At 38.0% G+C, this 17,076-nt stretch overlaps 1 protein-coding gene across 9 annotated transcripts in view; it reads left to right on the top strand.

Moving 5' to 3' along the window:
* Positions 1 to 17,076, top strand: part of LOC114426019 (partitioning defective 3 homolog B-like) — a 173,735-nt gene that overhangs the window by 41,375 nt on the left and 115,284 nt on the right. For all 9 annotated transcript variants that reach the window (XM_028393119.1, XM_028393122.1, XM_028393121.1 and 6 more), the window contains 3 exons: positions 6,387 to 6,457; positions 13,419 to 13,502; positions 14,259 to 14,384. In XM_028393119.1, coding sequence (XP_028248920.1) covers positions 6,387 to 6,457; positions 13,419 to 13,502; positions 14,259 to 14,384 — 281 coding nt within the window. The remainder of the gene's footprint in view (positions 1 to 6,386; positions 6,458 to 13,418; positions 13,503 to 14,258; positions 14,385 to 17,076) is intronic.

Below are 17,076 nucleotides of genomic sequence, written 5' to 3'. Positions count from 1 at the left end.
ATGGATATTCCCAGAACACCCTAGCTTCCTAAAATAAGCTCTCGGAACACAATAAATGTAGCTGGCTTATTATAGTGTTGTGAATAAGACGCTGCTGCTCCAACAGTTCTATAATGGTCCAAAATTAGCTAGAGTTTGAAAGCCAGTGCTTCACAGAAATCCTAGAACAGTTTTCAGTCACTGTTGTGGGCGTTTGGTATAACAATATTTCAACAATATTGATATAATAATACAATAAACTATGTAATAAATAATTTGGGATCAGTGGTCTTACCTGAAATCATTCAACAAGTGAACTTCAGTGTAAGGTTCTTAATGTAATTCTTGAACTGACAGTGTAGGACTACATGTTCAGAGAAAATACTCACTGTTCATTCTTGGAAACAGACGGTCCGACAGCCAGAGAAAGGGCGAGTCGAGAAGCCGGTGAGAGCAGCAGGCGGACCAACTGTCAGTCAGAGCTGCCCATCAGTGGCTACACAGCAGACACTAAGCCTTCAAACTGTATTAACTGAGTAACACTGCCCTAAAGCACCACCAGGACACTTGTTCAATTCAGTGAGTGAGACTGTATTTAAAGATAATCGTAGATGCACAGAAGTGTGTTCAGATGGTTATGATAGACTTTATTCAAAACAATAAAAACGGGATGGAATAGAATTATATGGTATCAGTGTGAAGAACCCTTTTTTGTTTATATTATAATAATAACCAATCTTTAGAATTTTTTTGTAGAGATCCACTTCAGTCTTTGCTCTACAGAATTGTTTTTTAAGCTGGACACCGAAGTTTGGTGAATATGAAGCAGTTAAAAAAATAAATGCTTTTTGGCTGGTTATAAATATACCAATTTCAGCAGAGTGTTCTCTGTACCCTGTATAAATTACACGGTGTAGTCCAGTCATTATGACATAAGTGTAAAATAAAATCTCCTTCTACTATTTTTCCCCTCGCCTGCTTGATGTCCTTCAGTGCGCACACATTCCCATCTCTCTATGCTTTTCTGTCTCACACCTGCTGTGCTGCAATAACTACCACATAAGTGTTAGTGTGGTAAATGACTGTGGTAACTGTCTACTGTAAACAAAGAAATTCTCTTTCTGGGTTTCTCTTTCTTTTTCTCCGTCACTCATACACATACACACTTACTGACATAGTCGCACATACACACATATTCACCCACTCATTTGTCTCTCCTCAACAAGCCAGGTTCAGATAGAGGTAATGGCCCCTTGGTAATTGTTCAAATTGTCACTTGGCCTTTTGGGGAGAGCGATGAGGGGAAGAAAGTACTCTTCTTGCAGTAATTCTCTGTCTTTCTTCTGTCTCTGTCTTTTGTCCCCTCCCTTTATTTAATTTCAACCTAGACAGATTTAGAGATGCAGTGCTCCCTCTTTTTTAATGGCAGGCACAGATGAGTACAGTAAGTCACAAAATCACTCTTTTTTTTCTTGCTCTCTCTGTCATGCATACAGCACATATACAGTCACTCATCCATGCACACACAGGGTTGCAGGTTAGTTATGTGTTAATCAGGTTGGGAGTACTTATTCCTGCCTAGAATCCTATTGGGGCTAATAAGGCTGTATAGCACATATTAATCATGCTGCACCTGGGTGTGTTTGCATGCATGCATCATGGCGTTTGTGCCACCAATTCATGTTTGTCTGTGAAATAACTTAGTTTTCCTGTGCTATCTATTCTATTCTATTCTATTCTATTCTATTCTATTCTATTCTATTCCCTTTTCCCTGCTCCGTATGTGTACAATTGGGGAACTGAAGTTGCATGATTTACACTAAACAATAGTCTAATAAAACAGAACCATTTGGTAAAATACATCTATTCTTAACACTGAAAGACGACTTATTTCAGGCTGCTGTTAAAACTACATGTCCAAATGTGCTTGTGTCCTTAGTTTAGCATATTTAGTACATAGTAATAGTTTATTACAATAATTAGGATGTTTGCAAACATTTCAATGTTTTTTGATTTTTGGGAACACAGACGGTATGTAAAAGATTAAATAGCAGTCCATTAGTCACCCATTAGTTTACAAAGCCTTGTAGTTGGCATTTTGATCACGTTGTTTTTGAAGCCTGATGTGACCATATTGGAAGAGAAAGTGGAACTTGACAGTTGTAAAAGGGGGCCACTATAATGTGACCATCATTTACAAGAATTGAATAAAAAAAAAAAAAAACGTTTACTGAGGTCATAAATTAAGTAAAAGGTTGGGTTATTATCTTTTAGACTTCCGTACAATCGAATGCTATTTTCCAGACATGTTGAGTTTTTTTCATCCTCCTGACAAATGTCCCCCTATTTGACAACAAAGCAGTTGTTTGACATCCCACAGCTATGGTTGCACCTAGCAAGACATACATATACACTACCGTTCAAAAGTTTGGGGTCATTTGGAAATGTCTTTATTGTTTTTTTTTTTTTTTTAATGTTATTTTTTCAATGAAGATAACATTAAAGTAATCAGACATACAGTCTAGATGTTGTAAATGACTATTCTAGTTAGAAAAGGCTGATTTGTAATGGAATATATACAAAGGTGTACAGAGGCCTGTTTCCAGCAACATCACTCCTGTGTTCTAATGGTACATTGTGTTAGGTAATCATGTTAAAAGGCTACCGGTAATTGATGATAAAAAACTCCTCCTCCACCTATAGAACTGGCCTGGTGACCCCAAACTTTTGAACGGTAGTGTATAAATAGTAAAACTGTCCACTAAAAGTCAGTGCAGTGTGTATTTACTTGCAAATAGTCAAAATAATACACTAAAATTTTATGTCGTCATATTTACTGACAGTCAGTGTGCATTTGGCGTAGTGTACCTGAAATGCCTGGAAGTCCCAGAATGTTTCAACCTAATAAGAACCTAAAAAGTGTCTTCTATTTTGAACCCTGCTGGCTTTAAGAATAGGCTCAATGTGGTCACATATAATAATGTTGTCCTGCCATATTTAGTATTTAGAATATATAGTAAAGACAAAGTGAATTTGACCTTCTAGTGATACATGTATAGTGTTTTTCCCAACATTACAACAAACTTTTAATGAGTATGCATCCATTGTACACATGCAGGCTGTGACAAAGTGTTATTTTGTTATTTCACCTCAGCTCTCTGGCAGGGCATTGAAACACATTCTGGTTTATTAATCATACACATTCCCGACAGAATATTTTAAGATAAATTACCTTAGGTTTATTCATTTCAGACAGAAGAACACATACATGCAGAAAATGCCCTGCAGGCATGTGTAGTAATTTATCATACTCACTCTGGGAACGTTTTCAGAGAACACTTAGCCTGATTGGTCATTCAGTAATTAGTAATATCACTAATAGTTTGCTCTTTTATCAGCTTTTAGCAATTATTAGATTGGGCCGAGAAGACAAAATGCTTGCAGCCCATTTATCACAAGCATAGTTATTCAATGGTGGATTATCCATCACTGAGTTAAAATGGAAATCCTGCTTCTTTACTCTACAGTTTTTGGAGGTCCACTAATGGTCACAACTATTGATTAAGCTGTCCAAAGTCGACAGACTAATTTATTCATTTTTTCGCTGCAGTCATCCTTCACATATTTCTAATAATTCTTAAGTACATTTTTTAATTTCTACTCAAAGCATCATGTCTTTTAATCATTATTTCTTGTATGTGTAAATAAATTCTCTTTCTTTATAGGACAGTTTGTGGTGTGTTTTGATGGAAATATTAATTGTAAAAAACCATGATTCGCTGACACTGCTGGTGCAGTCTTAAACTTTACAACCAAAATGCATAGAGTATTGATTAAAAAAATTACAATGTAACCTTTATTCTGAAAATAACTGTAGCTCCTGAAAGTAACTGCTGCAGACCTCAAACTACAAGGAGTTCAATGTGTGGACCTAATAGGAGTATTCAAATGATTGCTCAAATGGTATTATGAATAATGAGAGACATTTGTTCGTTCAGATTCATTTGCTTGTTTTAAATTACCCTTTGATAAGAACATACATTGTCGGCCTGGGTAATTAATAAGTTGCTCCTCTGAAGGGAGAGAGAGAGAGAGACTATTTCTGCAAGCTGTTATTAAATGAGACATACAATTAAGCACCAGAGGCTTTATAATTAATGTATGAGTGGCTGTTATGACAAAGAGGTTAGTGTAATTAATGTTACCTGTCATCCTGTTTCTAATTAAGCTTGCATGACAGCATCAACAGCTAGACCAGACTAATTGATTTCAAAGCCACCAAACCCCAAACATATGCTTATTGTATTGACAGCCTGTCATTCACTTTTGACTCTTTTCCCTTCAGCTCTTCACATTCTTTGTCTTCAATATCAAGTGTATGTCTTTACTGGTCTTTGTCATCTTCCTCATATTTTTCTTTTCTTTTCTCATTTGTCTGAGTTTCTTTTCGTTTTTTTTTCTCTGTCCTCCTCTGACAGGTGGAGTAGGTCATATGCCGGCATGGCATGGAGGTGGGGGGTCAGAGGTGAAAGGTCATGTTGAGAGTCCATTAGTGTCTAAGATGAACATGGGGCCTTATTGACCTGTGTGTGTTTGTCTCCATATGCTCACCCATGAATGTATTTCTAAGCCCAAGTATGCACAAGTGATAATTAATGCAAATTGGTTCTAATTTATAGACTATTTTTTTGTAATTGATCACATTTGACTATTTAAATAACATGCTTTTTTTAATAGCATTATAATTGTTGTAGCCTGATATTTTCTAATTTAGCTGCCCTCAATGCAACATGGTGAACACATAGATTAAGCTTGAGCAAAAGCCAGAGTCTAGGACTACTAAGCTAATGGTGTCACACAAATCTGTTTTTTTTCAGGTCTGTGTGGACACAGTGATTGTCAATGCTGAATTTTTTTAATCAAATTTGACGATGTAGTCTTAAATGAGATATATATGTGATTGATCAGACATGAATGAGAAGTTGGATGCAAGTTTGATGCATGTCGATCTGACACATCATATTTTAACAATATGGCGTAGCTGTAGAGGACCAGAAGCCGCAAAACCTGAATAGAGCTATGCTTTTTATTCATAATAACAATGTGAATTCCTGTTTAATTTTGCATCAGTTATGTGAAGTGTTTAAATTCTGCCAACATTGATGTAGATTGTTCCAGAATACAGATGGTAAACCTCATGACAAAGAAAGTTTTTGGACACAGATGCTTGTCGAAAAGCAGCTGGCACAAAGGTGACAGAAGGACTTCTCTCTCTGTAGACCAATTAAATCAATAGTTGTCCTTCACAGTATCTAAGCTTCACAAAGGTGGGATTTGTTGCAGAGCTAGGACTGATTGTGTTCATCTGTTGTACTGATATTCATGAAACATAAACATACTGTATTGGATATTGGATCTGCAGCAAAAAGTACTTCTGTGTGGTTGGTAATTTTCATACAGGTTTTTCACTTAATATTAATAATAATAATCTTATTATTATAATGTTATGACTGTGAAGCACCAGCAATTTTCTATTTGTTTTTTTTGGCCAAACCTGTTTTTGTGCCAGGCTGTACACATGTTTATTTCTGCTGTACAGTTGGTCATTTCAATATGGATGACTGTGGGGATTGACTCATTTTTGGAGCCAGCCCCCAGAGGCCATGAGGGGAAATGCAGTTACTGACACTTCCAAATGGGCTTAATTTCACGGCCGAGGACTCTGACATTTACTCAGAATATGTAAAGCATCTATTGTAAGGATGCAAACTTGTAGTTAAAAGCAAGTATATCTTAGACCTAAGACACACGAATGCCATTAATGTAAGCCCTATGTTATTATACAAAGTAATCATTACGTCTCCCTTGGCTCACATCTACATTTTTTTCCTTCTTACACCTCATTCTCTTTGTTGCCAAGCCCAGTGACAGTGTTATTTATTACTGCTCGTCAGCCCTGTCTTTTGCCTTCAAATATTAATTGCTATTTGTACATCATACATCCATCAAATTAGCAGCTCCTTCACTCATCACTTCACTCATTTATTCATTCATCCCCCTTTGTATTCCCTTGTCTTTCAAATTACAAAGACTAAGTTGTTGAGCTCAGGATTTCAGACTGATTGTAATGCATTAAAAGCTAAAATCAAAACACTGAGCTTCCTTAATCACTCCACTTAGTTGCTCATTCACATTTTTTTCCTGTTTTATTTATCCACATGCCCCCCAATATCCACATTATATTAGCTCTGTTGTGTTTTTCTTTAGTCGATCCATTAAGTCTTCTGCTTTCTGACAGATTTAATGTGCTCTTGGAGCTTGTTGTTTTTTTTTTTTTTTTTACTGTTGTTTCTCCAAATGCCAATCAATGACTAACAGGATGGGTGTTCTGTGTCTGTTCTCTGCAGTCAGCTAGTCCTGCTGTGGAGCGGCTGGCAGGGGTGGAACGAGCCCAAGGCACACCCACCTTCAATGGCAGGTCAGTATGTGTGTGAGTGTTACTCTGTTCATTTTTTATTGATTTTTTTTTAATAAGATATTTTGATAAATGATAGTAATGCATTCCCTCTAAATGTGAGTCTATCTCTGTCTCTTGGTCTCTGCACGTGTTATAGATATATGCATGTTTGCCTGCATCATGTTTATTGATGTTTATGTGTGTGTTTCTGTCCTACTTTTTCCTTCATTAAAACTGTATTCTAATTCACATCAAGGCCCTCACAGATAAAGTTAGTCTAAAGAAGCTCCATCATTAGCTCACTACAAAAGACTGCCAAAACAGGGTCAGGGTCTCTATAGCTCTCTCTCTCTCACACACACACACACACATGCAACACAGAATTTCACAGACCTTACACATACACACTTGTGCTCAAAAATAAACAGCTACAAACACTCTTGCATCTGCTTTTCTCAGGCAGACATAACTGAACACATAAGACACATGCATACACTAATGAGTGCTGCTTAATTAACTGTTAGGGGTGCAGAATGCCCTGTGTCTCCAGTGGGCCTTTTAGGCATGTGTGTGTGTGTGCGTGTGCTTGTTTTGGCTGGAGTGTGTGTGGCAGGCAACATTCTAACACAGAGGGAGGACAGATGGTTATATACGGTATACAGTATCAGTGCGGCTTTTCAGCCTGTTTGGGAGCAACCATACTTTACTCAGGTGACCATAACTTTTTTTTCATGTTAGCTGAGGCACTGCGGAACCGCATGCTGTTACACAGTAATGTTACAATTTAGTGACAAAACACTTGCAATAGAGATAGGATGGAGTAATGGCAATCTCACCATATCTAAAATGGCTTTCAAGCTATATTATCCTTTAGTTTCTCCATCTCTGTGCAGTAGTCATAAACATTGTCATAGTTTTAGTCGCATTGTAAGACACCTGTCTCAGGTTGTTTAGAATAAAAAAAATACATCAAAATTACAAAAACGTTCATAATATAAAGAAAACAGGTATAGTACATTGTCAGCCACCTGTGACCCTGCACTTTTAAATAATTCCTGAAACCTAAAATCCTCACATGCATCACTCTGCATTTATCAAAAACATTGTATTAGTGACAGAAGCATTCACTGCTGCAGTCATGCACCTACAGATACACATACCAAACAAGCAATGATGCCGCCATTCAGGATGTGGCATTATACATCAAGCCTAGAAGTAGAATAAGTAGAGATATAGCCATGCCTTTCACACGCCTGGTTTACTCTTTGTATTCTTGTGTTTTATTACTTTTTTAACATAATGAAATTTGTGTCCAGGACCCTGTTTTAGTCTTATATTTGTCTGGATTGCTACAGATGACTGGCTTTGATAAACCAGTATAATTAGGTATAATTTAGTTTTTTGTCTATCCTTGATGACTATAGAATATTTATTTCATAAAGATCATAGCCAGACACCACCTCCTGCTGTCATTTGGGTAACAATAGCTAAAGGTCACATTCATGGCATACATGCGATCACCTTTTCCCTTTTCGCCCTATATGTATTATAACAAACCAATAAAGCACATTTACACTGTCGTTGCGATACAAATGCTCTACATATAAATTACAAAATTATGAAACGCAATGACTGCTGCATTTACACAGAATGTTTCTCATATTGCACACCGTCTAATGTCTGGTAAGCCCCTTCCTCATTTTCCATTAGTGGCTGTGGCACAAATGAAAATGATCAAATGTAGTTTTTATTTTCCTCATTTACTTGATTTAATCCAAAAGGTCCAACTCAGACTGAATCAAAACACATATGTTCAATAATAATATGAGACCACAAAGTGCTCACAGAAATCAACCCAAGGCTGGTCTTTGCAATAGCATGACTCACACAAAACCAAGACAGTAAATGGGTTAGTTGTAAATTTGAGAAAGTGGCTGTTACATCAGTGATCAATGTGCTGCTCTGTCAGACAACAAAGACCTCTGTTAATGGATAGTTTATTACTATGTGTTTTAGGAATGTGTAGGTCAGTGTAGCCATGTAGATAATCCACACTTAAGTCATATATAGTGTTAAAAAAAGTAGCGTAGGGAGGAAAAAAATAAAGAATAATGTGTGAAGGTAGGTTTTCTCCATAACCAACCACAGAGAGAGAGAGAAATTAGATCACATTTACTGCATAAAAGATGTGATCAGTAACTTTTGTATTGCGTCATTTTCACAGTATGATAGTTTAAATTTGATCACCTCATGAGGTACTACAACTTTAAATGCAGTAAATATAAAGGCACTTTAAGAACTCGTATTTCTCATTTGTTCACATTTGACTCACATTTAATTTTTCTCTACAACTTTTTTTTGTTGCTCATATCATCTGCACACACACGCACAAACCATCTCAACTGTGAGTAATGTAAAAGTGATGTAATGGTTTTTGTGGTCGCTGGGGAAACGATCCTTGAAATTGCAAAAAAGTCCAAAATGGGTAAAGAAATGCAGCCATAAATACTGCAACAGTAAAACATACGTTAAATGAATGTGTGTACGTGAGCTATATCTGAGTTACCAATACTGTGTGTGTGTGTGTGTGTGCTTCTACACACGTTGCGGTCCTCACAGTATGTGTGTCTCTGTGCCCCTTTTAAATGTGCAGCTATACCTATAAATATAGTAATGGCTCATCATAATTTTAACCGCACTGCATGCACACCAGAAAACTCATTACCTTTGAATCCAAATGTCCTTTTTATACAGGGAAACCGATTTACTGTGAATTGGTTCATTGAAACAGCATTTCCACTATATTTCTTTGTGAATAAGGCCCTGTAGTGGAGGTGTTTCAGAAGCAAGGAGGTGAAAAGGTAAATAGGTTTCACTAGATGCACAAAACAAACTATATTTGAGAGGGGCTTTTGCAGCGTGTATACACTGATGCAATTCAATTCATCACCAGTGAAGACCACTTTTGATGATACTGGGGTACTGATCTGTCACAACTGTCCTTATTCATTCATTTGTCATCTTGATTGTTTTTTTCCCCGGTTCACCTTTTTCTTTGTCTGCCTTTGTTCCTATTTATGTGTCAATATGTCCAATTTGAAGGTTTATCATATATATTTATATAGCATGTGACACTAGGTTCATTCTTCCTTCTATGGTCTGTCTTGACCTGTGTTTTATAAAATCAAATGATCCTCCTTTTGAAAAAAAAATCAAAAAACAAAACAAAACAAAAATAAACAAAACATTTGTTTGTTTTGAACTGAATAAACAAGGGATGTTTGATATGTTTTTGGCAGTTTTTGGACAGCTGAAGGCAGGGGCACAGATTTATGTTTCTTGTTGGGTGCTCGCCGTGCTTGCATGACTTGTGCTATTTTGACGGCCACGCACACAAACGCGCTCTCTTCTACAGTGGGTCAGTGGATGTTTTTGGTATTTTTTATCACAAATTTGTCCATTTTGTTGGCTAAATCAACCGCTATGCTAGTTTTATTGCCGTCCAGCCCTTTTTGGCAGTTTATCTGACATCACAATGCAATGCTTTGAGAGGTAGCAGGCGGATGCTTATTAGCAAATCAATGACAACTGTAGGCTGGCCCACGTCGCTGCTCAGTAATCGGCTCCTATGGCTGAAAGAACAACCTATTTTATATACAGTATATGGCACTATAGACCTTAGACCAGCCTTGACGTCAATGAATAAAAGTTTTTAGGAATCCCTGTCGGAGGCTCTAACCTTTGCCATGTTAGCAGTGTCACAGCCTAACATCTACTCCTGATGCAGGCAAAGAGGTGGAGCAAGTGTGGAGCTGAGGTGGACAGGCAGTCATGGAGGCCAGAAGCCTTCCGCTGTGAGTTGGCACCCAGCTCTCACTCAGAGCTTTTACGCCCATAATAATGGAAAACTCCACCACGACAGAAAGACCCTCGACAATGACCCATGTCCTGAAAGGCCAGCCCCTGTCACCACACAGGAGAGACTCCTGACATGATTTTGACAGATCGATGAATAACACATTGCCACAGAGCTGAATATCTCAGAGAAAAATGTGCATGCAACTTATTCACAACAAACTCCTTTTGCCTGCTGAGAGGTTTATTTGGTACAACATGTCAAGAGGACATTCTTATCGCAGTGAATCAGAAACTCTTCTCCACCTTATGAACCACAAATGGCTGAAACAATGAAGCTGAGTGTGCAGCTGGTGATGGAGTGCAACAAACAGAGAAAAACAGGAAGACACAGAAAGCTGCACTTTTGCTCCTCAGTTTACATCTTCTTCACCATAGTGGGAAAAAAAGACTTTTTACTAAGATCACATCAGAAAGAGTGTGCATTGTTTTCTAAAACTGTACCCCTCACCCCTTGTATATTGCACATTACACTTTTTGTTTGCTAAAGCTGATCAAATAAATGATTTATAGGTTATTAATGAATCCAGTTATTCATCAAATAAATATATTCTGGATATTTTTTAAAATCTTGCATATTTTCATACATTAACCTTTATTCTGCATGTTCACTGATCTTTGTTTCTTTTTTACATAACGTGTGGTCTGCACTTAAAGCTGGCAGGAAAAAGAAAGAGAGACCAATAAATTAAAAGACGGATGTGAGGGTAAAATTCACTGAGGGGAAGAGAGTGGTTTGGTAATGCATATCCTCCTTTTTGTTATTTCTCCTCTGTGTTTCTGTCTTTCATAGTGAGGATCAGTGAAGTGGCAGGTGGATAAAGAGAACACCTGCTCTCTTCATCTCTGCTTCTCTCTTTCTCTCTCTACGTTTGGCTCTTTTTTTTCTGTCTCTTGTTCTCTCATTGCGCTCTATGTCTCCCTTCTCAAAGTCTCACCCATTTTGTCTCTCTCTCACCCCCCACTTCATTTTTTTTTTGCATTGATGCAGCCTGTCAAACATCTCACAGAAAAAAAAAGGAAATGCAAATGGATCTCAAGTGCTTGTGCGTTGATGTGTGTTCACATGTGTGTGTTGTAGTGGAGTGTTAGAGATCAGAAGCACAGCAGCAGGAAGGGATAGAGGGAGGGGTAGATGTTATTTTCCATCTCATATTAATTCTATTCATTAGACTTGTCTAATTAATTCAGTGCCTCCTCCCTTCTTCATATCACGATACTGTACCGGGATACCTCCCTTACTTCCAAAACTCTTTTGTCCATTTATCTGTATTCCTGTTTCTTCTTCTTTAATTCAGCCTTTGATTTCTTTCCTCTCTTCCCTTCCCTTTTTATGACAGTGTGATCTGTGGATCGCAGTGTTAACCGGACCGTGTTCTGACTGATGGGATAATCTTGTCATCTCAACATCTACGAGATGAATATACACAACATGATGCACAGATATTCATGACTTTCTGACTGTGGGCTGAGGACGAGGGATGCATGCTAATAAAGTTGTTGGTTTTGGCCGATAATGGTTTTATTATGAAATATCAGCATGTCCACAAAGTGTGTGTCTTGTGCATTCATAGGCGAAATATTTGCAATCCTCTGATCAGCACTCACAGAACATAGTCTGGTACAGGAGTCTCAATACTGTGCTGATTCTTTATCACTCTTTTTATTCAAACTTCTGGTGGACATTTAAAAGACTTCTGCTTTCCTGTGTGGGTGTGTCATGAGGGTACTGTCACTTCTCTAGTGCAGTTAGAACTGGAAAGAGTTACATCCTCACCCTTTTTTCAGTATGTTCTGCTTTTCACTCTCTCCACCCTTTTGTCCTTGGCTCCTTTCTTTTTAACCCCCGCTTGCAGTTTGTTGTCTAGTATTGTCTGGATTAAGTGAAATTAGATGAGTAGCGATGATGCAGCATCAGCTTTGTGTGTGTGTATTTGTGCATGTGTGAGGCAGACTGAGACGAAGAGAAGGAGAAGTTGTTTCTGCACTTTGCATCTCTCCCCTGTTACCATGCACCATCATCAGTAACCCCCTCTCTGGAGTTTATCAGCATCTGTACTGCTATCAGTTGATGAGGTTTAGGGATGGATGGATGGTCTAGAAAGAGAAAGAGGGAGGGAGGGAGCAAGCTGATGGAGATACAGACAGAGAGCGAGGGTAGAACTAAAGAACACAAAACCAAGTTCAGAGAAACTCACTAGGAAAAACACACACACATAGGGAGCAGAGAGAAGGTCAGGAGAGGATTAATGGCTGTGCTCTGATAGATAAACTAATCAAACAAACAAAGACTTCTGTACACACACACACACACACACACACATTAAAACACAAACAGAATGTAAAGCAGATACACACTTGAATAATCCAAACTAGACATTGAGAGATTGAAAGCGAGGAAGCAACCCGTAGAGAAGAATGAGTGGCACAAATAAAGTTTCGACAAACACACACACAGCGCTCTGACTTTGAATAGTGTGTCGGCATTCCCTTCTCTAAGGGCTGCGTTCACAAGCACGGATTAAGTCCTTGACAAAAAAGTATTCTGAGCACAATGAGTGCATGCATGGATGTTTCTGTCGAGGATTGTACTTCTGCTCAAGAGGGACATTTTTTTTGTATGCTGCCACACGTGAGGCTTTTCCTGTCTTTTTTGTCTTCATAGTCTCTTCCTCACTTCCTGTATTAGTCTCTATAGTTGTGTTTTATCAGTATTTATCAGATGGTTTCCTCTTGGCAGTGTTTATTTTGTTGTCAGTGTATCACACATGATCAACCAAGCCAAAGCCGCACATCTGTACCTTGAATTAAATACTAAACAAAGATTTTTCAGCATGCCTTTTATCATCATCATGATCTGTGTTCACAGTGTGATCAGTTTTTTCCGTAATTGCAACCAAATGGTGCCAAGGCATACAACTGACCTATTTTATACTACTTTTTTTTACTTTCCAAAAAGGCAGCAATTAAATTTTCCAGTGTCTGTGCTAGTATTAGTAGTGCTCTATTTTTAATGTAACAATACTTGTGTATATGTGCATTTAACTGTATGTGTGTGTGCTTTTAGCCTGTCCAGGACAGTGGAGATCCTTGGAGAAGACAGCCCCTTGGGAATCCACGTGGTTCCCTACTGCTCATCACTCAGTGGACGGTGAGTTGTGTGCAGAGACAGTCACACACTTTTAGAAAGACATCACATATCCACTTATTTAAGGCATACATCTGCACTTCAACCCCAGAAAGCTGTGCCTCTGCACAAGCCACAGTTTCACACATACAATGTGGAAACAAAAGGCAAGGAAGGCTGAATTGCACAGCTAAGCAGGCTTTTTCTTTGGGTGTGTGACAGTCGGATAGTGGAAGGGGGATTTCCTAAAGCAAAGCAGGATGACTTTTTATGAGTGTTCTCATGACTCACCTGACCCCACCAGTCTCCTCAAATTCCTCTCTTTCTCTTTATTTTTTTCCCCAACCCAACCCTAACCTAATTTTTCTTTTTACCTTTTAACCTAGTTTCATCAGTCTGCAGCTGAAGTTTGTGTGTGTATGGTATAAGTTAAAAGCTGCATGTTATGCCAAATCTGCTTTTTCACTGCACATAATTATGTTTCCCCAGAAAACGTGATTAAACACTTCCACTACAGTTTTGGTTTGTAGTGCTGTCTTTCATATTCACGCTTTGTCTTGGTGTCTAATTGTCAACTTGTGTATACTGTACTTCCATATTTATTATTTCTAAGGCAGCTGGATGGCTGTTAGGCTGTACATTCTGTAGTTCTGTTTAAGTAAACCACACATTGCAGGCTACCACATCACACATTACAATCTTCTGGGATACATTGTTTTAATGTTTGTGTAGTTACTGTAGTATTGATAAGAACATTCCTTACCCTCGTTTGTCTTTCAGGTCTCTGGGTCTGTTTATACGTGGAGTGGAGGAAGAAAGCCGCTCGAGAAAGGAGGGCTTATTTCAAGAGAACGAGTGCATCGTCAGAATCAACAACGTTGATCTCATGGACAAGACATTCAGCCAGTTAGTATCACGCTGTTCTATCTGTGTGTGGGTTGTCTGAAATGAATAGCTTATGCTGGGCGCTTTGAAATGACCTAATGAATGTGCTGAAATCCTGACATTTTTTGATAATATTAATGCGTAGAAAGAAATTTCATGCATTAGAACCTGAGCTAAGTTTCCATTCTGAAATTGGCATTCCATCTATGAGAGAGAGATCCAAAATCCAAAATACCATTTCTTCAATGTAGCTAACCAGGATATATTATTATTTATTTGCTTATGTTTTCATATGTTGGAGATATTGGCTGCGATCCCAAACTAATTAAAAGTAAACTGAATTGGCCAAACAAGTGCAAAAGGCCACAATCTGCTTCACAGATACAATAACAATATTTCATGTAAGCATTAAATTACATGAACTCACTGTAATTCTTTAACATAATTGTGTAACTTTCTATTGTTAGAGGGCGTGTCTCACTATTGAATGATGAACAGCAAAACAAGGGCTCTGGTTCTCAATTAATCCTTCTCCAAAGCACATGTGGACTGGATTGGCAATGTCCCAGGCTCCCTCACTCATCACTCATCCATAAGGGAGTGAAAGACATAGGACTTAGACTTGGAGAAGCCTAATGACCATGTTCCTTGAGGGATTCTGCTGGAGGTTCTTCTTAAGTTCCTTTCGTGTTTGCATGCTTGGCTGTAATTCAGTGACTAAGACAACAGTAAGGTCATGGAGAAGATGAATATACACAACATGAAGTTGTGCTTTTTGTAGAAGATGTCGTCCTTCTTGACTATAACACTGAAAACCTCCAGCACTGACTTACACCACTTGTGCTGCTGCTAGAATGCAGACCAGAACCTCCAAATCTATGATTCTTTCCAGGAAAGGGATGGTACACAGTTATGTGGAGGAGTTTAAATCTCTCAAAGTCTTTTTACGATTGCTAAAAATGTTGAATAGAAGTTGTGGGAGCTGAGCTATAAGGCAGTTGATGTCACATCCCATCTGTAAAAGTACTTTTATTTAGAGATCCTCCAGGCATGGTGAGATGGCCAGAGCCCAACACAGGACATGCTCTCCCAGCTGGCCTGGGAGTTGTTCCACATTGCCAAAGAGGTCTTGGATCGAGATAAAAGGGTGTCCTGAGCATCTCTGCTTAGGTCCTATTCATTTGAGACCAGATGTTTCCCAGTAGAGTTTTCTTATTTCTCATTTGAAGCACCCGAAAAGAAGTACATTAACATGAGGGTGTTTGAGGATGTAATAAGATTAGAGGGCATTAAAATGATAAAAGACACACCTAAAAACGATTCACAGATTACAAGCACTGATGTGGATGTTACAATGATTACATCACATTACAGCCTCTATACAATCCACACAACAGTCCTTGTCCAGCGTTCGGTGTGGTAATAAGATTATGTGTGAAGCATTTTATGCTGTACTGTAGGTAAATGGATTATCATCGGAGGGGTTTGCACCTATTGTTCATAGACAGGTGTATGGTCCTGTGTGCACACACAAACACACACACACTTTTTCACCCCTACACATTCACTTTTAAATATAGGCTATATTCTACAAACACATTTCAATAACAACACTGCCCATTGTCCCTACTTGGCAGCTGTATTGAAAAAGCATGTTTATCTTTTCTTTTCGACACAAATGTGTCTGTCCATTGTTAAACAGGAGCACCAATAATATCATCATCCTGCAATATTACCAACACATGCACATTTTATATTTGATGAAAAATATGCATATTAAGCAGGGTCATATTTGTTTTTCCTGGATCCATCTGTTTTATTATTTGTGATCCAAGCTATCCCATGATTCTTTGTGTCCATGCTGCATTAACCATAGAGTCTGATCAAAACCCCACATCAGTATTTAAAAAAATACTCAACAAACCACAGTTGGAGTCATCAAGATCACATTTTTCCCTGTTCTTATATTGTGAACATGAGCTGTCCTGTTCTGACCTGTATTTGCATAATTCATTGCATTGCACAGCAGCCACGTGATTGGCTAATTGGATAATTGCATGAATATGCAAGTGTAGAGGTGTCCCTAATAAAGTACTTTGTAAGTGTACTTTAAGCTGTTGATGGATTGTTTTAAATAGAATTGATGCACTTTTCATCATAAGACTCTGTAAGTACCCTATTCATGACAGTCAAGCATTATTTTTATATATTCCAAGTATTAAAACGTGTATATATTTTTCATACATGACTCTAAACATAGTCTCCAGTTATATTATAACAGATAGTTATAATCATTAGACATGTAATAATAATCTAGGCGGGAAACAATAGGAGTGTAATCCAATAAAATGTAAATAAACTGGATTTGCTCTGCCGGTTATCTGAGGTGAATGATGGTGCGCACCAAGCGCTTCTGACACAACGGTCCCTCTAACCTGCTTAGCGTGATCTGATATAAGCTAATTCTCTGCAAAATTATCTTTTTTATAGCTTATGAATTATAATTGCCTTCTGTACAGGTGTCATGGTTCTGTGGCTCTGTCCTTTCTCCAGCTCAAAGAGGATCAAAATAGAAACAGACACTTGTTGCAAATACATACAGTTCAGAGTTAAGTCTGTTGTACAGTAGAATGGGTTTACTGTAGATAATAAGCTGCAGAGAAAAGGCAGCAACATCTTATGTTTATTTTATAAATAATTTAAATATTTTTAT

Source organism: Parambassis ranga, chromosome 21 (genome assembly GCF_900634625.1).
Source record: "Parambassis ranga chromosome 21, fParRan2.1, whole genome shotgun sequence".
In the NCBI taxonomy this organism is placed as follows: domain Eukaryota; kingdom Metazoa; phylum Chordata; class Actinopteri; family Ambassidae; genus Parambassis; species Parambassis ranga.
Note: the sequence above shows the minus strand (reverse complement) of the source record. Positions and strands in the feature narration are given on the sequence as shown.